This window comes from Lepisosteus oculatus, chromosome 5 (genome assembly GCF_040954835.1).
Source record: "Lepisosteus oculatus isolate fLepOcu1 chromosome 5, fLepOcu1.hap2, whole genome shotgun sequence".
NCBI lineage: Eukaryota > Metazoa > Chordata > Actinopteri > Semionotiformes > Lepisosteidae > Lepisosteus > Lepisosteus oculatus.
Window position 1 is genome coordinate 9,769,168 of NC_090700.1, and position 26,985 is coordinate 9,796,152.

The window sequence follows — 26,985 nt, forward strand, 5'->3', positions numbered from 1 at the left end:
GGGCAAAAAATAAAAGATACACGTCAGTGCATGTGAAGTTACGTTAAGATGGACAGCGACAGCAAACACGTCCGGTTTTAAAGTGTGGAGGCAACTGGTTCTGTAATGCCCCACCGTCAAAGGTCACTTTCTACAGTAAGTGGTCTCTGTAGATGTGAACTTTGCTTGGTCTTGAAAAAGTCAGTGAGCCTCTTAAGTTACTACTATCTGGGAGACAAAAAGAAGCGGGTGCCTAAGTTAATAAAGTGTTTTTCTTCGTTGATATCCAGTTAAAAAACCTGATTGATTGATGGGAGAATTCACTGATCCCCAATCCTCTTCCCTTATTTGAATTGCACGCTTCTATGCTGTCTCCGCAATCTGGAGAGAGCAAGTGTGTGGCTTTAATTCCGTGTTCAGCAGGCGCTGCAGAACTGTGAGCAGAATGGTACTGCTTGGCTGCAGTTCTTTTTTGAAATGTTCCTCTCAAGGCTGGTCAGCTTGGCCCGAAACTAAAAGCCTGTTCCCTGGGGTCCCGAGGTAATATCTGTAGCTCTGCTCAGCTGGAAATCTCTCCTCAGAATTCTCTGAGAATGCATTACCTTACAAGTCTCTCAAGTGTAGGAGTCTGTCTTGGTGACTACAGGGAATTCTTTTCAAGTTTTCCATTTTGAAGTTAGATGTCCAGCTTCGTGATAAAAAGAAACTTTGTGTCCCTCACCTTTCTTTCTGGATCCCAAGTTAAATTGACTTTCTTCAACAACAATGACATAAATTGAGGACTAATAACATACAGTGGTTGTAGTAAGTCAGGTGCATCTGTGTTACCAAGCAAGATGTTTACTATTTTATAAGCTTTATTTCTCCAAATCTGTAGGCTTGTTTGTTAAATGTTTTATGTGACAGGTGTAACTGTTCACACACTACAGATATGGATTAAAGGAACCATAAACCAAACTTCAAGTCAAAATTGGGAGAAGAAAGAAAATGTGGATTGTTTCTTAATCATTTAAACAACCCTGGTGTTCTCCAAAATGCCCCTGTCTTCATTTTATTGTTTATTTATAAATGCTGTAGATCCTAACAAACTGTATTAGTGCTATTCACAAAGTCTCCTGAATCCCACTCCTTCCCTTTACAGCTGGGAGAGAGAGCGCTGGAACAGCTATAAATCTCTGCTGTTAAGTCTCTCCAGAACAAGACACATTCTCGGGCATACAGCACATTTCGGAGTTCTGGCAGTGTCAGGATGCCCAATATGAAAATAATAGCCAAGGTTCAAGAGCACCCCATCCCCCAGTGCCTCCTCCCCAGCAAGTCTGCATTACTGAAACCTGCCCAAGACTGAAGCCCCTACTTGAACTTTTGACACCGAAGCACACAGAGGTCAGCACTTGAAAGCACAGTGCTTAGTACAGAAGTAGGGCTAGCCTTTTGCATCGGTTTTTTTGTGGTCCAAAGCTTTAGAGAGCTCTACATTATGAGTATTCTTTTTCTCTGGATATTTATAGAAATTCTGGACTCTTGATTATTTTTTGTCGGGCTCTCTCTCATTGATCATCTCAAAGTGATCGTTGTTTTCATCAATGATGGGAAACGTAAGTGTACTCTTTCTAGTTTTGACTAATAATCACAGTCATCTCGTTAGCCTTCTTCATTGCAAATTAAAGAAAAGCATAATAACGTAATCTGAATAGCCTATATGATGAGAGACGGGACTGTGTGGCATTGTTGGTACTGCGTGTTTCTTGATGAAGGATAACTCAAACAGTAGCTCAGGTTGATGTTTCCCCCTGTTAAATAAAACTGAAATAACAGGGTCTTCATTTGTGAATAAACACCCGATGTGTTCCCACAAAATTAATAAATCATTCTATTATAATTTAATAATTATATAATTGATTATTGTAATTAATATATGACTATTTAAATGAAGAAATTAAAACACAGAATATGGCTTTAAGTTTGGCACAGTGGCATTGGCACTTAGTGCTTCTGTCTTGCAGCTCTTGAGTTCTGTGTGTGAGGCCAGACAGGACTGTGTTCTGTACAGAGATCACATGTTCTTCCCAAGTCCATGTGGGTTTTCTCCAGGTATTCTGGGTTAGATAGATAGCTCAATGGGTGTTTCTAAATGGATCCTGTATGCTTGTGTATGAGTGCCCGGGGATCGACGGGTGTCCCATCCAGGGTATTGTCCTGCCTTGTGCCGTATTCTTTCAGCAAAGGCTTTGTGTTGCTGTGCCCCTTACCAGAAATAAATTACTATGGCCTTCTTGAGCAGAGAAGCTTGTTCTGTGGGAAGGTGAGAGGTGGATAAAAAAGCCAGAGTTTTTCATAAAGGTGCTGTTGTTTTCTAGAATGGTCTTGTTCTTGCCTGATTCCCAGGCACACACAGATTTGCTTTACTCTGACCATTTGTGCAGATAAAATTAAGTGTGTTGTGATCCTAGGTTTTGCATGATTATGTATGTAATATACGTATGTTAGAATCTGGAGTAAAAGCAGACAATTTTTTTTTAACAAATTAATCTAAATGTATATATAAAATGTTTCCACCGATGAGGCGCATAAAAGACAGGAACCATCTTGCTTGTAGGTGAGAAACAGAGACAGCGTAACAGCGATCATTGTTTATATCGTAATAAAATTAAAAAACACCAGCATACCCGACTAATTTGATTGGAGGGGAATTTAGCCAAATGACACTTAATTTCGGTGCTGGCCAGTCTCCAAGAATGAGCCGCGCAGGAGAAATGAAGTGCTGTTTTGCTAGCCTCTGCATCAGTTAAATTGAGATCTATCAAACCTGCGTTGGCATGGTTTGCGCTGCATAATGGCCGATGATGCGAGATATCTTTTATTATTGTGTTTCTATGTAGGTATTACTGTCTTTTTTTATTTATAGATATGATAGCATAGCCTAGCACCTTATTTGGGATGTCTGATGAGACAATTGTCTGAAAATAATGTTGACGTAACACTGCAAAGAAAACATCAGTCTTGCAAATAGTCTGAGAATCAAGACACTTCTTTTTTTTTCCAAAAATGTACTAGCCACAGTGAATACTACGGTTCTGGGGTGTTTTACTATCTCACTGGCGTATAGCTGGAAGACTCTGGTGATTCCAGGGTTTCTGGTATGTGTGGGTGTTGACAGGTATTATTACCAAAATTCTGAGGCCAATTTTTCTCCCTATTTTGTCCTTGCAAACATATGATGAGGGAACGTCCCCACAATCTAAATAACTTCTTTAGCAACCACAGCTGCTTTTAAATTCTAAAACTGATAAAAAAAAATGCTGGGGCTCTGCTTTCACCCCATGTAGAGTTCCATGTGGAACTGTATAAAATGGATCGCGTGTCAATGGAAGGTGCCCGCAAAAGTATGAATACGAATGTTAGTGTGCCGTTCGGAGACTGGACCCAGCAGAGATCCCAGATGACTGTTGACATAAAAGGGTTGCTAAAGCAGTGTTGAGTCTGTTTCTGTTCGCCAGAGCCCGTATAGGTACAGCACACAGCCCCCAGGCAGTGGCTGTCTTGTGGTGCAGTTGGTTTTCCACGACAGGTCCTGTCATTGTCACGTATTATCTGGAACACTTGTCTTCCTCCTATACTTTTCAGGAACTGATTCTTAGTTCCCCTTGGAAGCAGTGTCGAGGAGAGTAAGAACTATATTCCTGTCAGTGTGAGCTGAGCTTCACTTGCTCCTGGTTATGAAATAAAAATAAATGATTCTGGTCAGCTCTACGATTGCAAGCCTGATGTGAACTGGGACACGCGTATATGTCTAACGCAGCATCATTTTAACTTAATCAAAGATTTTCTTCTCAGTTTAAGCTGACCTGCTGTCGTTATTTCTGCTGCTGACATCTGGAAGCAGAACTATATGCAGTACTGTATATTTAGGTGAATGGAGTTTGTCCTGTCTAGAGATCCGCTTAGCCGGCGTTTTCCCAGGGATGTTTCTGCACACACTTGGTCATAGAGATTGTGGCTTTGTGACTGTTGTGGTTCAGTGGCAGTAGGGCAGTAATGAATGGGGCATGAGAACAGGCAGCCAGTTAGCACTGGATATGTTCATCTCTGTAAACTGGAGTGAGGGGCGTTCCCAAATGATAGTGCACTGTTGTCAACTGCAACAAGGTACCCTTTTCCATTCTTTTCAACTCTGCCATGAAAATAAAATAATTGCCAGTAACTTGTTGTTTCGGTGGAAAACTCTTTAAACTGAAGAATGACATGGCCCTCTTACCCCTGGCCTCTCCAATACAAAATAAGATTTAGCCTAAATTATTACAGTTATAAGAGCCCACAAAAATGATTTATCCTTCCCTCTTTCAGAAACAATGAAGGCGGTAACACTGTCTGCTACAGAACATGTATCTGAAAAATGGAAAAAAGGGTTTTGTACCTTAAGGGGACATCAAATATGTCTTAAAAGCTACCCTGTCTAGGTGAGGGGATCCAGTAAAAGACATTCTGTAGTAAACCTGACTCGAGTGGTTTTTCAGTTCTGGTCTCCCAACTTTGTTTCACTTTTGTTTCTTTGTCTTTCTGCCGGCCTTTTCTGTCATCTTATCTCTGTGCTTTATTATTCTTTTTCCCCCTTCTGGTACTGGTTTAGCTATAAAAAAATCCAAATCTGTGTTTATTTCTCAATCACCGTGAGAAGAGTCAAAAAGCCCTGAAAATTGCTAGTTGGTTCCAAGACTGTTTGAACCACAGTGGTCTAAAAAAAATAACTGTTCAGGAAGCAAAGTACCAGGTGGGAGACAATGGTCTGTCATAGACACTTGTTTCCAAAATATTGCAAATCCCACCAGATAACCTCAAATAACAAGTGAGAAATGAGGGAAGAGGCTTGTTTTCCAGTGAGCAGCTGCATTGAAAGAGTACCATCTCTGTGGCATGACATTCACTTTGACCTTTTATTGTTGTAGAATTAAGAAAAAAGCTATAGACTTCCCATATGGTTTTAGAGCAAAACAATAAGCAAAGTTAAATCTTGTGAATCTAGCCATTTTTTTCTAAGGAAGCAGCAAACAGCAAAAAGGCCTCTCATTAAAACCTGACACTCATCTGCTTTATGGTGTTAGTGGTTTGCTAAATATACTGTATATGCCTCGCATGTATAATTAGTCAGCTATGTAGTTGGTTCTTAATATTCTATTTATTTTTTAAGTGTTCTGAAATGCTTTAATGGTGAACAATGCTTAAGTACCACTTGAAAAATGTTAAATCAGTTTTATCCTTTTTTTCAAGCTTACCAAATCTGTTTTGTAAATGTATTTGTCAGACTGTATACAGTAAAAGATAACTTAAAACAGTAACAGGTTCATGTGGTAATGTGAATACATAATTCAGTGTTTGCCACTTCTTATGACTTATTTTAAGCCAACAAGTAGGACCAACATGACCTACTTGTGTTTTGATGCATTAGTGAGCAACTATATGATCTCACTCCATGCAAATGCCTGGACTGGGAGAATAGACACTCACTGTCAGACAGTGTAATTTAAGCTGATTCAAAACAAGTTACAGTAAGTGACAGGTCGTTCGTTACTGATCCAGAGTTTTCAGTGGATCGGTAGATTGCTGTGTAGTACTGAGTTCCTCGCTTTTTATTAATATTTCTCCCCCGTGTTTTGGGAGCTGAAACTATTCATTTTACTTTAATTGATACACCACTGTGCAGCTGTGTTTCTACAGTATATCCTGTTCTCTGTGTTGTATGTGGACTTTCTGAATGATCGTGCCTGATGAATTTGTCAGTATGCCAAGTCGGAGCTCTAGGAAAAGAGAACACGCACTACTTTCTCTTGCATATCTTGCGAAATGTGATTAAGTTTTATTTACTTTTGTGTGTACTACTGGAATTGTTAACACCCACTGCTTTTTTGAAAATGATTAAATATCAAACTTAGAACATAATTGGCTGTTATCTGTTTCAGTGAGTGTATACTTTATATTCGAGTCAGGGACTGTACAGGTGCTGTAGTACGGCTCAAATATTTCTCTTTATGCATTGTTCAACTTTTTCTTATCATTTTTGTGTTTTGCACTTCAGCATTTAATTTATATTGTTTGTTCCTGCTATGCTCCCTGTGTTTTTTTTATAAACAGGTAGATATCGCATACTTCCTGTTAGAGCAAAGGTTTAGAAACACGAACTGTTACAGATTTCACAGGAAGTCGTAATGAAAGATGGCCCTTGTTATATTGCATCCTGTACTTTGAAATAAGTAGAGAGCTCACTGGCTCAGTTGGCACTAGACATCACCTGTCTCCGCTTCCTCCTCCCAACAGTGTTAGAGGATTATATAGCAGAATAAATCAAAGGATAAATTCATTGTCTCTCTTCTCTTATGAAGTCCCTTGTGACCTACTTTTCTTTCCTTTTTTCGTTTTTAGTGACAGCATTGTTGTCCTTGAGTCTTTTTATGTAATCTGGCATCTGTCAAATCCCGCTGGTGCATTCACTGAAAGCATATAGACACACAAAGCATACTTCATAGCAAGAATGTTTTAGAAAGCAAATAGGGATGAGTTGCTTTGGCCACATGTCAATAAAAAGTTCAAATGTAGCACAAACCAAAAAAGCAAGCTTGTTGCTCCCTTGACAGTGGCAGAGAATGATGCCACAAAGAAGTGAAAAATGTAATACAAACTGCTGAATTCATATTTTCTGCACCCCTGCATATGGATCTGGGAAGAGCCAATATTCTCAGTTTGTAGATAATTGCAATAGGTTTAATGTATGCTTTGATTCATGAAGAAAAGTTAACAAGTATTAAAGATTTTATCATGCCACCCAAGCTGCTGTATTATATTAAACTTCTTCCCATTTTGTGAGTGAGTGTCTATCTGAGAGAGTGGGCTTTGGTTTTAGATTTAGGTATGAGGTGTGAGCTGTTGTTGGATGCGATTGTACTGTAAATAGTGGAGGTCTGCTCACACTCTTTGAGGAGAGAGGAAAAAAAAAAGCAATTGTGTTTTTTAAGCACTTTAAATGTGGGTTGTCCTAATAAAAGGAAAAGATAATGCTGTCTTTTCTGCTAGCTGAATGCCTGGCTAGTAATTAGCAAGCCCCTGCAATTATAGATTTAAGTATCATTATCTTCCCTCTATCTTGGACAGGTTCCAAAGCATCAACAGTAGTTTTTACTTGCACAGTTTTAACAAGAAAATAAATTTCCCCAAGTGCCTGTAAAAAAAAAAAAAAAACACTTTACCTGGATTTTCATATCTCTTGTGCTTTTTACATAGCTTCTGCTGTTTTGGCTTCCTTTTAATAATACATTTCATATCATCAAAAGATCAGTGCAAGAGGCTCTTCAGAAACAAAACAAGACAACTTTGGAATCCTGCTGCTTAGAATCTGTGGTGACCTTTGACCTTTGACCCGTGTGACTCAGTTTCCTGTGAAGCTGAAATGAGAGAGCAGGGTCATAAGGGAAAGTATTTCTGCGGCCTTACTGATCTGATGGTGCTGGACTGTGCTCTTCAGAGATGAGTTATACAGGATGTGGGAGCCAGAGAGCAGCAAGATCCCTGGACAGACAAGGAGACGCTGCACAGTAATTAATAGTTTATTAATCAGTTGCGTTCGCTTTGCACTTTTCCTCTCAAAGGCTCCTTCACATATACTGTAGACACAGGACCAATTCATCTACTGCTGAAGAAGTGCAGCTGTACTTGGTTCACATTTGGCTGCAGCCCCACAACAGAACTGATCAGGTAGAGAAGGGAGAAGTTACTACACAAATTGGATTACAGGGGATGTTTAGGGAGGCTGGATTGTACAAGCCGAAACTCCTAGCTAAAACCCTTTTCTTCTGAACAGTGCCATGGGATCTTTAATGACCGGATCAGAACCTTGTTTAACTTCTTATCTGAAGGATGGTACCTCTTCTGGCCTATTGTCCCTTGTCACCATACTGGGCTATTGTGTGTGAGAGAAGTGTGCTTACAGGAGTGACCTGGTTTTCCTGAGAAGTCGACATCCCAGTACTGTCCAGGTCCAGCCTTGCTTAATTTCCAAAATCCACAGAGATCAGGCTACAAGGTGGTTAATTGCTTGTTGCAGAGCAACAGTTTTCCGATTTTTGGGAGCTGGGAATACAATGCAGTAATACATAGGATATTTCATGACTTGCTGATCTACACCTCATCATTTTTACTGTGATTTCCATGTTGTAATAAGTATTCTAAGTCTTTTAGTATGTGGCTTTAACTTATGACAAATGCCAATGCGAGTTTTGAACGGTAAAGAAATACATTTAAATCAGAAAAGATGTTATTTTTTTAATCAGGTCTGTGTGAGTGTACTTTTGTTTTTTGCTTTGCTGATGTGGAATTTTTTTTTACCTCTGCAATCTGGCAGGAAACAAATGTGGTCAATCAACTGAAAAATAGCCCCAGAGTCCGTAAAAAAGGGATTTTTTTTGCTTTCTTGTTCTGCTTTAATTGAAGTGTGGGGAAATCCTCTCAAGACTGAATTCTTCACACACCTGTACGCATACCCCCAACACCACCATCACTACCGCACAGGAAGAAGCTGGGCCCCTGGGAGAAATCTGAAGACTTGATCTTTCTATGTGTTGTAAAGTTCACATTCTTGTATATCGCTCGGCAATCAAATGTAAAAACGTTCTGCGACATTTAGACTACTGGAAACTTATGAGTTCACTTTTATGACTGTAAAAATTAAGAGAAAAGTGATCTTTTTTTAATATGGTCAAAGATGATTCCATGCTGGAAAGAAAGAAAAGTGACATACACAAACTTTTTGGCTGTAGAGCCTTCTTCAGGTATTTAGCGTGCAGAGTGATAAAGCCCTCTAACCTTTGGTTTTAAGTATGCATAAATCTGTGTGGATAAAAATGTTTGCAAGTGACAGGGGATCAATTTTGTCCTCAGATTCATTTAGTTGACATCTCAGACAGATGTAGTTTTCAACATCCTCTCTTTCAGGAAGGCAGTCGATATCACTCTTGGGTGAAGTTATTTATAAGTGCCGTCTTTCGTCCACAGATGGTTTTATACAGTTTATGTTCCATATTTCTGTATCATGAAACAAAAAGGTCAGTGCTGACCAGGAATCAAGCAACAGTCAAAAAGCAAGGTTTAATGTCATGTCATTTGCCAAACCACTTTATACATTTACGATGTGAAGGTTTAATGTTCTCACAGAATTACTTATTATTGAAGATAATGTAACCTTAACATAGGAATGTATTAGGTGGGCGTGCCTGCACACAGTCCTTCCTAACGGCACTCATTAAAGCTTGCTGGAAGTTGGTAAAGAAATCTGGCAAAGCTCAGGGATTTGCAGTAAGTCATGTATTACATAACAGTCAGCAGATCAGGCATCACACAGATGTGGGCTGAGCCATGGGGAAAAATTCACTCTTTGTCTGAAGACTTGTGTTACAGTCAGGCAGGCCCATAACAAGAACTGCCCTGCCTGAACAGCAGGGAGAGGTTTTAGAATGTGCTTAAAGCAGTTATCTGAGGGAGGTTTAAGCCAATTGCTTTTTGGAAAGAAATAAAAAAGTTGATGTATAAAGATACGCACCCTGGGCCGGGCGCAGATGTTCACGAGAGAATGCTACACGTGTTTTGCGAGCAGCTGGCAGGAACAGAAGACAGTGATTATGGGGGATGCCAGTTCGAACAGCACCTTCCATCCCCAACACACTGTAGAAGTCAAAATGCCTCACCCCACCAGCCTGTGCCACAGGATATACCTTTAAACCTTTTTTCCACGTGAATTCCATCACAGAAGGATACTTTCCCTGGAGAACTCTTTTCTTCCTGACGTGGATCTCGTGCGTGTTCTGACTGTTCAGGTGGACCTGTCCATTGGGTCAGTAGCTGAGCTGTTACATAAACAGGCTGAGCCTGACTCAGCTCTTGGGGTCAGCACGGTTCAGGCTGGCTTTCATTGCAGGGCTGTTGTCTTGCCAAACAGCAGAGCCCCTAGAGGAATCATTGCATGCTTGGTTTGCTTTGGCAAACTATTCAACGTAGGAGAAATAATCTCTCTTTTAGTCATGAGTAACCCTCAATACTATGCCCCTTAGCAAGCAAGCTAAACGTTCTGTATACCTCCAAATAGCAAAGAAACTAAATGCTGACCTGTTCTTCTGATGTAGAGTGGTGAAGAACAGAAGGTTGACAAGCAGAGTAAAATAGTTATTTAAAAAGCCTTCAAACGGTGTGTGGTACTAACGAAGGAAATATTTTGTTCTCACATACTGTGGTATATTTTGTTATGGCTCCAGTTCTAAGTTGTTTCTTTTTCTCTTGTACAGAACTTTCAGCCAAAAGAAGTCTGCCATAGAGAAGGACTATGCACAGGTATGTTGTGTGATTCCATTTTTTTAAATCACCACCTTGCATTGCTAAACATTATAAGTGAGTTCCTAATTTGACATCTATTGGAACACTTACCGTTGGGTAATTTGTTTTTGCAAAGGGTGCAGTACACAGATTTAAATGAAGGGGGTGTTAATCTCAAAATCAGACCAGGAAGGCAATTCTTCAGTTACCTGTTGTATTGTATGCATGAAATTTAGCTGCTTCAGATTGAATTATACAGCAATTTAAATGTCTTTCTGGGTATGATGTTGCAGATAGGCTGAATGCTTTAATTTGGCTAGCAATTATTTATCAAATGCACAGTTTGTCCATGTACTTATTAAAGAAAAAAATAAGAATTTGTAATATATGAACACATTTATGCATGTGTACATAATTTAATGGTAGCGAGGTAATAAGATATAGTTTGCTGCATCTCGATTTCTAAGTGTAGTCTAAGAAATATACAATTTTCATAAAAAATGGGGATATAAACTGAGATTCGCACTGAATTAATATTGAATATCTGAAGCAAAATCTCAGCCACACGGCCTGCATGAATTAATCCTAGTCCTGCATGAGACGATGAGTCAGCAGTTTCACCTGTGACGAATCTGGAATCGATGCAGTGTGCCACACTCCAGAGCTTTGCAATGGGAGAGACAGGCACACAACAGCAGGGCAAGGGCAAGAGCAGGGTGACATCAGGATGTGGAGCCTGAGTTTGCCTTCCCTGTGACTCAGCACAGTCCACCAGCAGTGCTGCAGTGTCTTAGAGTTAGGAAAGAGGTTGGTTACGCATCTTGGTCCTAATATGGCTCTCTTGGCAGAGGGGGCACTACCTGAATATCTGATTCTTAATGTGTTTTTTTTTAAATTGGGCAGTCTCGAGTCAGATTATTCCAGTACATTTGTGAAATTCAGGTAATATTCCATATACACTGAGGAGTATTGGGATCAGAGTATTGTGTTTAAGTCGGACAACTCTGGGGATGTTTGTTCCTTAGATGAGATTTTAGTACAGTTTGCTCCCTTTTACTACAAAAGCTGTTGTTTGTGTTGTAATTTTTGGAAAACACTTTACTTCCTGTAATTCACAATATGCAACAATGTTGTATTCAGTACATTACATATTGTTTTATTGTTTCAGATGCCAGGGTTTTCCATGTTTTAATAGAAATGAAACTCCAGGGCTACTGTTCCGTACTTTGCTCTGAGTTTCCACATATACAGTAGATTCCAAATATAGATGTACAGATCGACAGTAACCATTTAAAATACTTATTTTTTTAAATGGAGGTGGCCTTTGTGACAAAGCGTTTGAACTAGCAGACGTTTATACAGCAGTGCTTGTGCTTGCTTTTCAGAAGCCTTTTTGGAAGAGCTTTTCTTCATTATGTGTAACACAAATACAAAACATTGCAGCTATGCACACTTTTATGTGCAGCTTAGTATAGTCTGATATTTACCAGTTTCTTTTATTCTGTGTTACTGTCACAAAATTTAACTTACAGTTTGATTCCTTAAATTCTTGTGTGGGCATACTTAATCATAATTCTGTCTCATCTCCTGCATCTGTTGAATTCCAGTATTTTTTTTTACTTCAGATATGCATTATCCTGTACATGTACATGACCTTACTTGTGCAGGTTTTACTGCATTTACACTGGACATTTTTTTGTTCAATCTTGAATCTGGGTTGCTGAAACCAAAGTTTGGATCTCCTTTGCTGCAGCTCACCGGTCTGTTCACTGCCACATAATAAATGTGATCCTCACATGAACCCTGCTTTGGGTCAGTGGTTCTTTTACTTTTCTCTTTGAAGAGAGATTTGGGTTCAGATGGTTTTGCGCTCGGCAGCTCTAAAAAATAGAAAAATGTACTTGCTGCTGTGCTGCCAGAACTAGTTATTGCAAAGGTCAATTACTCAATTTCTAGACTAAATACTTTTCCGTAGTACAAAGGCGGTTCAGCGTTTTGAGGTAGTATAAATTCTGCAAGATTTATCTTGGAGATCTGGCACACAACCCGAATACAGACCCCATCACCAATTTGTTTGTGGCAGCAGCTGGTCTCTCATTTCCATGTGCAAAGTTATTTAAAACTTGGTGGAACAGTTGAGCTGTTCATCAATAAAACCTTTAAATCCTGCAGTTCTCTCATCCTGCTGCTGGGAGTCGGGGGCCTCAGTCATCCTTCAGCAAACATTCCCATGGCCAGACTTCCACTTTGTCAAGCTGCTGCAGTTCATTTCCACAGGGGCATGCCAACCACAGGCAGGAAGTGTGCGCAGTGATACAGCAACGGCAAATAGGGCCTTTCAGCCTTTGCCTACCTTGGCATCGCCTTCTAGTAGATACAGAAATACTTCCTAAAGAACTCTGGCCGACGTCCAGTTGAAGACCAGCAGGGCAAAGTTAGCTGGATTGGTTGCTACCACAGTGCCGTTAGATACGTTAATTGGATGAAAAACATAAAAGCTTTAAGTAGCCTCACACTTGCATAAAAGCTGCGTATTAGCGGTTGAGGTAAGTGTCTTCTGTCTTGCCATTAGGAATGTTTTCTAATCCCCGATGAGCGAAGATAGTTAACCTTGGCTTAATGTTGTGCCCCTGCCGTTAACGTTCAGTGATCTCCTCTTTTTTGTAGCGGGGGAATTACCAGCGGGAGCCCCTTAGCGTGCGCGCGATTGTACCGAGGGTGCCCAGAAAAGAATGGGCCGCATTTTTTAGAAAACAGACTTGAAACTTTCGGCTCCGTAAAATTAAGCTGCCCAGCTTCTTTTTGGAGGTGTTCTTAAAATATTCATATAGAATCCCGTAACGATTAGTCGTTAAGAAGCGTTGACCCAGAAAAATGGCGGGAACTTTTACTTTTACAGTTACTTTCTGACTGAACTACTTCTTATCTGGCTGATGATCTCAAATGTGGAATGCAGCTAGCTTTCACAAGGAGTCGATCTCACATTCTCACCCTGCCCCTTTAATCGGAAAAGTTTGACAAAGCCATGCACTGAACACCTGTATCCATCCTTAGAGCTGGGACTGTGTGAAAGCTTCCACGTCTTTCTCTCATTGTCCAGTCTTGGTCCTGGGCATGCCATCCCCCGCAAGGACAAGAGGGAAACTCAGTGCCCACGATTTCCAGTGTCTGACTTGAAGTACCCAGATATCTCCACCTGTTGAATGGACTTGAGATGCTTCAGGCAAATCTGGCAGGATTTAGCAGGTCACCAAATCTGCCAAAGCTGGATTTGAAAATACTCTATGAAAACGTGAAAGGTGTTTGTACCAATCCACCTGAAAAAGCACCCAGACCTTTTTAAAACATCTCCCGTCCACTTCAGCCTTTCCTGCAATTGGATTAATTGTTGGTGTTTGTTTTGTTTGTTTTTTTGCTGTTGTGATGTCCCACTGTATATTGCAATAATGTATAAACATCTTTATTGACATTGTTTCAACTCAACTTGACCCAGTTATTAAAAAGCAACTGACTTTGTGGTTTTAGTTTAATTTGAAAATCTTGTATTTAAATTACATTTAAGTTTTTATGTTGAGAAATACAAAGTTGGGGTTGTTTGCCTGTCCAGACGGCTCTGAGTTAGCTGCCTTGTCAGTGTATCATTACAGTACCCACACTCTCCAAATAAAAATAAAAATCAAGAATTGGTTCTGTGAGGTGGCCATCGGGGACTTTTTTTTAACTAAAACCTTTCGTTGTTCTGGAAAGATCCTAAATAAAGCTCTCCCTGTTGATTGTGCTAGGTGTTGGAGTTTTGTGGTTTTTCCAGCTGATGCCAGGCAGGGCGGTTTCGTTTAGTCCAGCCATTTTGTTTGCTTGCTGTGTCTAGGTCCAAGAATAGCCCCAGTCAAGTGTGACATCGTCTGGCTCCAATGGTTTGCTATTTCTGTCTTAATAAGTGAGGCAGGTTGGGACTTCAGTGAATGCTGTAGATTTCTCTGATTGTTGACTATAGTTTTAAACCCAGCCTTTGGCAGAGAGCACGGCTTCAGGCTGGTGGCAGATAAGAATAATTAGTGAGGCAATTTTTATATTTGTCCATTTCGTTTGCATTTCATAGAAGCTGCACTGTTTGTACTGTATCTGTTTTTTTTTGCTGAATAATATACCCCCCCCCCCCCCCACCACCACCACTACCCTTTTCTCATGTTCCGTAAAGGACGTGAAAGGGAAAGTTAGTGACTCGCACTCCTGCATTCTAATTCCGAGAGCTTTTTCCAAAATAATGATTATTTCTTAATCTGGTTTATTTAACAAAATAATCCTCTGGAAACACTGGTTCAGACCAGGTTTGAGAATACCGTCACCTTAACAGAATCATGATGTCGCATTCAGCTGTTGCCAAAATGGGAAGGCTTTAACAGTTAAAGGGCAGCATGTTGAATTATCACCTTCTGTGTAGAATAAGGAAGAGTTTTACGTTTGAGATCAATAGAACCCAGTAACTGATGTGCTGCAAACTGATGGGCACGTTTTGTGGTCAAAACGCCAAAGAATCCGAAGCTCCAAATTAATTGCATGTGGAGAGGCAGCTGAACAATGAAGCCACAGAGCAGCAGCTTGACTTCATATCTCGGCCTCGTTTTCAATTTAATGAATTAATATATATGGATATTTCAAGATGGCTGTGTTTCAGTGCTGTGGGTGTTTGCACGTGTGAAGGTTCTTTGCTTTTTTATTCTACCGTGTGTGTTCGTTCCCTACAGGTTACATCAACAATTATGTTAACAGTGACATCCTTTTGCCTGCTGCATTGCTTTTAAATAATACAATTTCCCCTTTTTTCACAGCCATCCCCCCCACCTTAGGATTTTTTTCCCCCCTTTTCTAATCTTTTATGTGACTCCGTGCTCTTGCCCGAGTCCCCAGCTCTGCAGCTGTTCACACAAATAAACATTGTTTTATGGCATCCTGGCTAACAGAGATGCTTCTGATTCCAGGGGGTTTGTGGGTTCAGACCCTCACTGTGGGATCCGGCGGCGGGGGGTTACGGAAAGAGCTGTTTGTTGTTCGGCCTGGGTCAGGTCTGAAGTTACCAGTACGACAGCAGCCGTCAGACAGAGGTAGCTCCATTGCTATAGATCCAGAAAAGTCAAACACTGTCCTCTTGTGTATCACAGGCCGGCGTCGCAGAAAAAACAAAAAAAGAAAAACTGTCTTTCTTGCAAGTTTACAAGTAAAACAAAGCAACTTCTACACCAATGAAAAAGCAAATCTTTCGGTGATGAGTAGGAAGCTAAAATTAAGATCGCGTTTTTTTTTGTGTACTGTACATACGCAGCTCTTTAGCATCTACGTCTCAGTGTTTGTTGTTTGTAGAGTTCCGTTTTTTTTTGTCATTCTTTGAGAATGCTTTGTCAGTTCTTGCTCAAGTAACATTATCAGATCGTTGTTAGGTCTATGTAGTTCGAAAATGAGGCATAACAGATTCACTTTATGTACTCTAAATGCCACTTAATACATTTTAAGCATTTGTTTGTCATTAGAGTCCCTGGAGATGTTTCAAACAAGCAGGGCTGCTCTTTAACGCGGGTTGCTGTGAGTTTGAGGTGTTGTTGAGTTCATGATTCACTGTGTGGCTTGGGGTATTGTAGTTTCTGGTTGCATGATTCACATTGTGTGGGTCTGTTTGGTTATGTTCCATCTATAGGTGCCGGCAGCCTTAACCCCAGGTTGTATTGATGTTTGTTATGTTTATTTGAAAGGACTTTTCTTCTAAATATATAGTAAAGAACTATTAAACCTTACAGTAATGTAAGAAATAAGCCTCTGAACTTCTGGATAAGCTGTTCCATCCCATCAGAACTTCTTCAAGGATTGTCACAATGTTTTAACCTTGATTTCTTCACTGCAATATTTTACATAATCTCAAATATCTGGAAAAGGCTAGTTTCTGGCCATCTGTTCACACGTTTTCTCCAGGAAAACCAGGGTCTGTATTCAATTTGTTTCTGTTCTGCAGGTTTTGAAAAATCAGATAATTTGCATTCTACGCCCATTGTCCACAGGCAAAAAATGGTAAGAGTGGGTAGTATACAGTGTAGCCTTCATTTTAAATTTACATAAAACGAAAGCTGTTGTAATTGAGTGCCCTTTGCCTGACTTAACGGACACCTGTCAGCTCAGTCTTCACGTACTGTTCAGCAAGCTGTTTTATAGAAGTCTGATGTAATGAGCTCAGTAATTGCTGAGATCCCAGGTTTGGAAACAAACTGCAAACAGGGTCAACTTTTTTCCTTGCATTAGAGTTGTCAGTTTGCCTTCCTCCCGGTTGTCTTTTGACACGCTGCAGGCTTTACAAGAATGTACAGGAGGGGCAGAGCCAAGTGGAAAAGAAGCTTGTCCTTCCCTGATGACGCTACAAGTCTGTGGACGTTTTGTTTAAAGCCAAGAGAGCCCTAGTTGACTGCTTGTATGTCTGTCCTTGCTAGTGTGGAGACAGTTGTGTCCCAAAGCATGGGGCGTCCCAGTTGCAGGGTAGTAGTGACAGGACCCAGGTTTCAACACATGACTTCTGCATCACAAATGTCAGTTTTGAATTGGACAATTCAACAAAAAATTACCTTTTTTTTTTTTGGCTTTTCATTTTTCACGCATTCTCCTGCAAAAGGATGTTCGCAATTCAGTAGCTGTTTACAGACCGGCTGAATTGAAAACAATGTGGATTTTAAAGTGCATCTAATTTGAAAGTCAGCTTAATGCCATTATCCATGTATGAGTTCATGTTGAGTTCATGATGCACTGTGGGACTTGACGTATTGTAGTTTCTGGTTGCATGATTCACATCGTGTGGGTCTATTTGGCTATATTCCATCTATAGGCGCCAGCAGCCTTAACCCCAAGTTTCACTGATGTTTTTTATGTTTATTTTAAAGGACCATTCTTCTAAATATATAGTATAGAACTATTAAAGCTTTTGTGTATAATCACAGCAGACAGTGAAGAAAAAAGCCAGTAAAATCCAGTGTATGGATAATATATCAATTATCGCAACCATGTTGATAGTTAAATATCGATTCCCTCAGCTGAAGCTACCTCTACCCTGATAAAGCTCAGGTACGGACAAGCCTCATGGTTGTTACAAGCCCTAAGCTGGTGATTTGGATTGTCTTTTCCAGAGCTGCTGTATATATCGAAGGTCTTTGATGGGAGAGTGGAAGTCTTTATCTTTTAAAGCTGAGATTTGTTTTGCAGAAGCACTTCTTTGAAGGCGGGATTCAAGACATGAAGCTATACAGCCTGTTGGCTCAGGAGTGAGCAGACCATCCGAGTGGGAAAAGCACAGCTCCCAAACCTTATGAGCCTTTGATTTTTCTTTTGCACTGCAGCCTTGTGTGTGCCCCACAGTTTTCTGATAAGTAAAGTTTCCCCACGGCTGACTAAGAAGTGCCTAACCTTTCAGTTAGGCTGCCTTTGGGATACAGCCAGGGTTTTCACTAATCAATTCCAAGGCAGTTTTCTTCCGTTTCTCCTCTGCGCTGTGCCTGCCTCCCTAAGCCTTTTTCTGCATGCCTGAGCTCCTGTTTCTTTCACCTGCGAAGGCGCTAATGTCACATACATGCCAGCGCCGTGCTGTTCGGTGCTTTGAGCTTTGTTTCTCTGTGCCACCCAGCAGAACTACAAGCCATCTCTGCGTGTAATGCCTTGCATTTGATAGAGTGAGTGAGAGGCAGAGATAAGAGATTTACATTTTGATGGTGTAAAAGCTAAGCAACATTTGTAATAAAGTTAGCATTGTGTATAGATTGTGTACGTAAAATGGTTGATTTGTGTTCTTCCTCACAATACAGCAGGGGAATGGGAGCTGATATTAAGGAGCCTGTGATTTTGTTTGCTTTTATTTTTTTTTTGATCTTCCAGGATTAGGATGCTTTTTCCAAAATCTCTGTCTGGCACAGTGGAAATCTAGCACACAGTCTGTGGCTTTGACTGGAGAAGCTGCCTTAAACCTATTGCCTATTCCTCCCCCAGTCTCCAGCACTCAACCCCCCCCCGCAGAACCTGTCAGGCAGCAGACAATGGCATGCCTCTGCATCAGCAGCACAATTCCTATGCTGCAGCTCTGGAAGGAGAATATCCACGAGTACACGGATGCGTTTCTCGAATAGAGTACACGTGTTACCCCGGTGTCCTGGCAAAACTTCCTCCTGGCCTTTTGCACTTTACCAGCCATGGCCTCCTAATAATCCCCATCTCTGAACTGGCTTCATCACTCTGCTCTCCTCCCCACTGAGAGCTGGTGTTTGGTGAGCGTACTGGTGAGTGCTGCACATTGGTGGTGCAGGGGAGTAACCATTACCTGTACAGCGCTTTGAGTGGAGTGTCCAGAAAAGCGCTATATAAGTGTAAGGATTATTATTATTATTAATAGTAGTAGCAGTATACATTCTTCAAGGAGTGCCTCACTGGATTATTTTTCATTCTCCGTGGGGCTACAGTAACGAAGCAGTCCCTTCATCTGCCTGGCAGGGGACAGGTTAAAGGTCGTCTTACACTCAGGGGCTCAGGGCTGTTTTTCCTCTCTTCCTTTTCGTGTACGTCTTTGATCCGATGGGCACCAACAACATTTTAAAGCCCTGTTGAAGTGAAGTCTTTAAAAAAAAAAGTCAGTGTGACACAAAGAAAATAAGGCAATAAAGTCTGTTTATGAAAAGGGAGGAGGCCAATGTATTTTTAAGAGGAAGAGTCACTGAAATGTATTACTTACATAACAATTTGTTATGTAATGTCTCCTGCGTTGCTCTGTATTACTCTTTAGGGACGTGTTTGCTTATTTTGACTTTCATACTATAATCTGTTAAAATTGCATAGATTGCATTCGGTAAATTTTCATTCAGGTTCGGGTAATAAAAACAAAAGTAATCAAACTATTTCTCCTTCACTCTGTGTGTACAGCGTAACCGGCGATAAGAATTCTTTTAGCAGGCTGTGCTGATCTAAAAGGCCCAGACTTCCAGGGAATATTCTGCATAAGGTTTTTATTTCAGATGGGGTATGTGTTTCAGAGAGTGCCAGCATGACCATTGTAGAGTCGGCAGGCAGAACAGGGTTGCTACTGGACAGTGTGTACGGTTGAGGCTGGGGCAGCTTTTCCACAGGCTGGGAATGAAGGCCTTACCACAGGCTGAAGCCCAGCCCCAGACCTCTCCTGCATGTTTTGAATACGAATGGAAGATGGCGCGTTTGTTTTCGAATCGTTGAAAAGGTGATGATCCGGCTTTAGCTAAAGAAGATTGAGGAGGGCTCGCAAAACACTGTCCCAGCTGTCAAAACAAGTGTTAAAGAGGACATAGCATTCATTGTTGTTGCTTTTGCTGTTGATTTTGTTTTGGCACAAGAGATGGATCATAGGCCACATGATTAAGGACACATTTAAACAATGAAGATTAGTCTGTATATGGCTGGTTTTCTTAACAAAACATTTATCTCCTGTACTGGACTGCGGTCCTATTACATGCTAGATTTCTTGAATGTTTTCACGTCTGTTTTTAAATATTCGGATTGTGCACTTCATGCTCATTTCACTCATTGTCTTTCACGAGCTGCTCCATACTGCGTTAATAAAATCGTAGAATGCAGCTTTTGTTGTTCGGTTCGGGTTGTTGTTTTTTTCTTTCCACTCGCGCCGCTCAGCCCAGTGCTGGGAACAGGTCTAGGACCCTGATAAATGACTCTCCATTAGAGTAAAAGACCGGGAGACAATCGCAGAAGTGAGTTAAATGTTAACCCGCCGGGTCACCACGCTTTGCCCCATTCATCAAGTGTGTGTCTCGTTTCCAGGCGGGTAGACCGAGTGTGCTGAGCGGAACTCTCCCACGAGAGGGCTCGGCTCGGTCGAGGAAAGACCGAGTCGGTCCTCTAGGGAAATAAAAACTGCCGTTTTAAGAGAAAAACGAACTCGTCGTTATAATTTGCCGTTTTATTCGTAACATAAACGTTCACGTTAGCTCATTTCGGATTTTCCTTGAATAAAAATCTATTTTAAAGTTCACCGACGTCACTCTCCAGCATCCACTTTCGTGGTGTTTTCACAGAGCTGGATTTCTTTTGGACCGTATACACCCCAAAAGTGCGCAGTTAGTCAAAGCAATAGCGTTTCAGCAGCATGTGTTGTAGCAATTTCACAGTATGTTAGACGTTGTACTGGGGCAAGAAAGAATCTGGATCTGAGATGCTTCAGATTCCCTCGACCAGAGGGCAGACCCAGAACTGACTGAGGAGGAGGGTAATTAGTTCAACCTCAGCTGCATAACTTTAATTATCGTTCAAAGAATGTGATACATTAAAATATCCCCCGTGAGTCCTGGCTCTGGGAAAAAAAGGCTCAGTGGTGGCCCAGGGTGAAGCTTCTTTTTCACGTTGTGCTGCATTCCCTCCCAAATTGACTTTTGTCTTTGCAAAAAAAAATTGCTGGCTTGTCTTCTGAGCGTCTTTGCCAAGCTTCAAACTTAGTTTTCTCAAAGTTTCAACTTTTCAGTTGTTCTCACCCATGTGCTACGCAATATAGAGAATGTCTTAAGGCAAAACTTGACTTCGAAAGTCTGTTTCATGGGGATGTTTCATGTGACAAGCTGAAAGTGTTCTGAAGACTTGTGATCTGCAGGTGTAAACAATTGCAAGTGGGCAACAAAATGCATCAGTACATAGTAGCCGCATAAATTGTGAGCTTGTGATGAACCATCATAATTCCAAAGCTGAATGATGAGATGATGGTTTAGACAAAACCATCTAAATTGTCTGAAGTTGCCAATGGAGCATTTCGTTTTCTCTGGTTAGGAGTCCTGCCCTGGAATTTCTGAAAGTTTTGTTGTGTTTGGTGCTCTTTGTTTGCTACAGTGTTGTTGTTTTTTTACTTTTAATGTTTTTCTAAACAGTTTTTTTGGAGTGGCTGAAGTGAGGAAACAGAAAAAGTGATTTCACTTGTTCTAAGAGTTCTTTACTTTCCTGAATGCAGTTAAATCCAATCCAGCAATAAGAGGCAACAACAAAACACAAATTACTGTACCTGCTGTGAAGTTTTCAGAGAAGTGCGGATCTGCGCTGTTGCGTACTCTATTCCAGTTTTTTTTAAATCAAAACTCATCACTAAATCTTCTTAGAGTGGGTTAAATGGTAGGATAAATAGCCAGTGACATTAATTTTTGGTTGGAAAGGAGAAGACATCCAGATGTATTTTTTTATAAAGCAAAAACAAAGTTTATTCGCAGTCACCTTAAGGAGGGAACAGAGCACATTTGGTTTTGCAACTGTCTTGAGTTCAGAAGTAGTATGCAGGAAATAATTTAATTTTATTGTGGAGGAAATTTGGTTAAATATCAATCGATGTCTAGGTAGTTTGTGTCTCATTGCACTGTTAAGTGACTGTTGATTTTATTAGGGTTTGTGTGGCTCTGCTCATATTTGCATACACTTGACATGAAACCCACAGGCTCTTTACAGTGAAAGGAAAAGCCAGGTGTATAATTCGGTCTTTCTTTTTTCCTGAAGACAGTGTTGTTTTCTACAGTAAGCCGTGAGTCACTTGCATTCAGTTTTGATTTGAATTCTTTTAATTATTGAAATTAAAAATAGGACTCCAGGTATCCATTTCAAATGTGTTTAAGATTGGCATTCAACCCCCAAAAAGCTGAGCACAGTAAATAATGTGTTAAAGCTAAGTTCTTCACATAAAGCATGTGGTAAAATTGATTGATTACATGCCATTTTTCCATATTATTTACTTAACAACTTCATTTCCTGAACCGCATTCATATCTCCAGATTGAAGTTATTGTAAATAATGAAAAGATCAATCAAATCAGGGTTTGTTTTCAGTAAGCCAGGGTCTGACTTATTTTTAAAACTCTCTGTTACTAAATGAGTAAGTAACGAAAGACATCTTATTTGATAGTGACTTTGTTTTGCATGGTATGTATTAGTGGTATAAATATTGGCTTTATTATACCAAAGTGTATATAAAAATGCTACTTCAGAGGGAAAGATGTATGTTTTTATGTTTAGATGCGTTAAGTTCCACAGCACAGAGATTTAATCAAGAATTTGGTAAGATCCTCCCTAATCCATTTCACTTGTGTGTTTGAGTGGAGGGAGGAGGGCGTAACAGATTTCAGGTGATCCAGTTTTCTGATTGACAACAATGGGGGATCGCTGCGTTTTACAGTAACACCGAGCGCATCTAAGACATGTGTGGCTTTGTCGTCCCCCTTGGGACATCTCTGTCACAGCAGCAGACGCGGCGGTTCTCTTCCTCCCGGGCACACGTCCTTCATTTGAAAGCATTCAGACAGAATCTCGCCCTGGCCCTTGATTCCTCGCTGTACTGTACGTGTTCTCAGAGGCGCTGCTTTGACCTCTCGCAAGGTGGCGGCTTCCCGACCTAACAGACCGCGGCCAGACATCACTGCTCTGTTTGTACTCACCACCCCCCCCCCCCCAACAACCCCCCACCCTCTCCTGGCAGCTCTGGGGCTACGGCTCCGGGCTACCCGTCCCGCGTTTCCAGTATCCCACCCCGGCCCTTCCAGCGAGAGAGAGGGAGGGAGAAAAGAAACCGTCTTCCTCGGTTTGTTTTTCCACATGGCTGAGGAACAATTACCTCTTCCACACTGAGCCCTTCTCCCCTTCCTGGGAAAATTGCTAGGAAAGGCCCGCATTTGCATAATCGTCTTTAGTGCTATTGTGGGCGGGCTTTTCTGAGGCAGCCGCGAGAGGCAGCTTGGCCACCTGTCCAGAACAAATGAACTTAGCCTTTGTAGAGCATGATGTGTTCTTCTGTGCCATTACTTTAATGAATAACTTGATTAAATATTAAAGAAAGGGAAATCCATCAGTCAATTAATGTTACCATATTAGAATGTCATAATAAGATCTCCCTTTTGTGTGTTCCTCCCCAACCCCTGGCTCCTGTCTCACTCTGATCCCTCTCTTCTCTATCTCGCCCTTTCAAGGTTTGACGAACTTGGGCTGTTTCTCATTTTTTTCCCCCCTTATTTTTCTGTGGGTGCGTGTATATCCGTGTGCTCCCTTTTGTGCTGCCTATGGGTATCGATCACAGTTGCCCTGTGTGCAAGTGCTCTCGTCTCGTCTGTTTCTTTGTGCGCCTGGGTGCATGCCTGCACGTGTCTGTGTGCGAGTGTGTGTGCGTGTGTGTGTGTGTCTGCGTGCTGTATTTACTGGCTCTTGCTTACATAGCTTTATAGCTTTATACTGCCCTTTGTGTATCATAGCCCTCATGAATATTAAAAGGGGAAGGAGTGTGGGAATGAAAACAAAAAAGGGAAGAGAAAAACCAAAAACATGTGTTCATATCCCCAGGAAGAGAAAAAAAATAAAAAAATACTATAGGCCATTGGACTCTCCCAGACTGTCTTATCCAATCTGTCTACAATAGTAAGCATTGAAGAGCAAATCAACCATGATATAAAACAGATAACGTCCTGATAGTTAAAAATCCCTTCCCTTTGTAACCACAAGGAAGAACGATACAGTAAGTGATTGCCCAGCACATCAGGCCGCCATCATTAAAATCCTCAGGTTTATGTCATTGCTTTGGACCAGATCTGGAATGTTTTAGCGCATTTGTAAGTGCAGGGAACAGACTGTTTTTTGGCGCTCCCACTGGTCTTGCTTAAGATCTCTGTTACGTTGTTTTCCCTGGCTCACATGACGGAGAAAGGAGGCTATTCAGGGGTTGTGAGAGTCTGGGAGAAATACCTGGCCTTGATGTCCTGGCTTCTGGTGGGATAAAAGGCTGGATGAGCTTTTTAGATCACTTAGTTACTAGCAGTCAAGCATCCTTTCTCCTGCAGGTCTGAAAATCTGATTTTCAGGGAGACAATTGTTGGACTCATGCAGACATTGATGTCCATTTCTAGACCTTACATTGGAGTTGGATTGGGATTTTGTGTAGTGTCTTCATATTTATGTGACGCTGCACAGTACATGCGAAAATGAACCTTTAGGCTGATAGACCCTGAAACAAACAATGGAATCAAAGTTAGTCTGCAATTTCCTTTCATATAAAAGACTGGGGGGGAGACATCTGAGGGCTTGATTCGAATCCCTTGAGATCCCTTGTCCTCCTTGATCGGATTTAAGTTGTGCCACTTAACTTTACCCTTTAAATGTACAAGCTGCAATGTTTGGGAAAATCCTCACCCGGCCTATTTTTTTCCACTACGGTGGGCTCTGCTGGGAGAAAAGAAACGTTCAGTGCCTGGAAACGTGCCAGGTGCTTAACGGTCTCGAGCTCCCAACCTGGTGGAGTCACTCAGGCGTCAGGCATTTAAAAAACAATAAAGCTGCTGCACAAAGCCGGCTGTTTCGCTGATAAACTGGGACTGCAGGTAGAGCAAGAGCACTCCAGACTGGCACAGCTGCAGCCTGCTCTGAGAGGGCAGAGGAAGCTCCTGTCTCTGGTGATAACAATGCCTCCAGGGAATGTCAGCACACCAGCCTGAAAAGATTCTTCTTTTTCATGTAGCTGAGGCTAGGATAGTCTGGGCTTCGCACTACACTGCTGAGAGACTTCGATTTAGCCCTCAGCATCAGAAAACGACGGTCTCTGTGAGGTGCTGATATAAGAAGCAAATACAGGGTACTGGAGGCTTTGTACCTTTTGCTTTTGTTGTTGTGGATGCTGTTCTTGCAAAAGAAATTTAGGTTTCCTGGCTCACTCGCTCCTAAATTTTATGTTTCTCATCAAACACAAAAGCACTGTCAACTTTTCAAACCCCAGAGGACCCTCATCACCCGGAAACCTCCGTGTTAAAGACTGTTGATCAAACATAGGTAAAGGAAAGGAATAACAGTCAACAAAGAATACAGCAACAGTTGCGCTAGGTTCATAATTACATCCCCAACAACATCAGCTCACAATCCTTTAGGCCCCATTAAGGTGGTCAGCCATTAAACCTGAATGAAAACTCTATTAAGTCAGAAATACATTTTCTAAAAATTAATATTATATACATAGATAACCCTGGCACAAACCTGAATTACAAGACGCGCTTAATAAGGTTTGTGTAAGTTAGTAAGAGTTCTCTCTTAAATAACAGGGTATTAGTATCTTTGTCAGTGATCACGTCAGCAGACGCTCTGCTTTCATCTTCAGCTGTGTCTCTCAGTGGGGTGTTAGAGGAGCTGGCAGTATCGTCTCTTATTTGTTCTGTGTAATTACTGCTCATCAACGCAGAGAAAGATCAGAGGGCTTCACACCTGGGAAGGAAGACTGAGACCCCATGCTCTGTATTCAGGCTTGGGAGTGTGCGGTTCTCTCTCTCGTTGCTTCTCTCTGTCATGCATGCTGTGCAGTGTTAAATAAAAAAAAATCTTAGACGAATACCCCCCTGTTTAAATTAAGAGGTGCTAAAAATAGATTCCTTTTAGAATCCCGCAGTCCTGTTTTATGCTATAGAGAACCACAGTGTTATTTTAATTAAAGGTAGATTTCCTGCACTGTGTTTTGGGTGCTAGTGAAATAACCTCAGGAGCTCTGGGTGCCTGAACTCCTTGTCCCCTCCACAGCTGTGCTGGGGCTCTCAGCCTGTTGCAGACTCTGGCCAGTGATTTAGGCTGGGAGTCACCCCTCTGGTCTTGTGTGTGGGGTAGGGGGGGCAGACAGTGGGGGTTGGGAGCTTAGCTGATGCTCCAGTCCCAAGCACAGTATTCTTTTCGCAGGTTGGGGATGGCATGTGAGTGTGGGACCCTCCGGCTTTGTTACATTATCGGGAGCCTGACCTCTGGTACCTCATTATAACATCTGATCAGATCCCATTGAATGATGGCTTGTGTTGGAAGTGCGGCCAGCTGGAAGTGCGCACTGGCAGGGGTAGCTAAGGAACTGGAGGGGCTTTTGGAGGGAGGGCTGTTTTTTAATTTAAGGGGGGGAGAGAGTCACTCTGAGGCCAGATGACAAGCAGTAATTTATCACTCTTATTTGTTGTTGGAGCTCCATATTAATCTAGGTCATGTTAATCTACCACAGAGCAAGGTGATGAGTCTGTGTGGGTTTTGCATGGTTAGACAGATCATCGACACCTGACGGAGATAGATGTCAGAATGTTTTGATTTCAGTCTAGGCGTTGAAATTAAAAACCTAATTAATGGACATCCTGCTATGTGTGATGGATGCGTTTTCATCGGGAATGTTTCTCATCACCTTTGGTGTTTAAATCAGTCTTCCCAGGAGTCGTTAGACAGAGATCATATAAAAGTGTGTTTCTGTCCCCATGGCTTGGGTTTCCTTTTCTCTCTTGATTTGTTTATCGGTGCTGCACAGCTTGGACTGCTTGACAGGCCATTTTTCTGTGGACCCCAGCTGTACCATCAGTTAAATTACAGCTTTCTGTTGTAATTCATTTTTACCCTTGCTGTGGTAATTTAATGAAATCAGCAGTGTTAGTAGGCATCGTATTGATTTTACACAGGAATATATGTTCATCCTTCACAGGCTGTTTTATTGCTACAGTACTAATACTGGTGGTGGTGGAGGGGAGTCCCCATTACCTGTAAAGCGCTTTAAGTGGAGTGTCCAGAAAAGCGCTATATAAGTGTAAGCAATTATTTTTATTATTATTATTATTATTATTATTATTATTATTATTATAGAGCTATATAA

General features: G+C 41.3%; 1 protein-coding gene across 2 annotated transcripts in view; it reads left to right on the forward strand.

The window, feature by feature from the left end:
- Positions 1 to 26,985, forward strand: part of LOC102691268 (F-BAR and double SH3 domains protein 2) — an 83,102-nt gene that overhangs the window by 7,928 nt on the left and 48,189 nt on the right. For both annotated transcript variants that reach the window (XM_015341477.2, XM_015341478.2), the window contains exon 3: positions 10,302 to 10,347. In XM_015341477.2, coding sequence (XP_015196963.2) covers positions 10,302 to 10,347 — 46 coding nt within the window. The remainder of the gene's footprint in view (positions 1 to 10,301; positions 10,348 to 26,985) is intronic.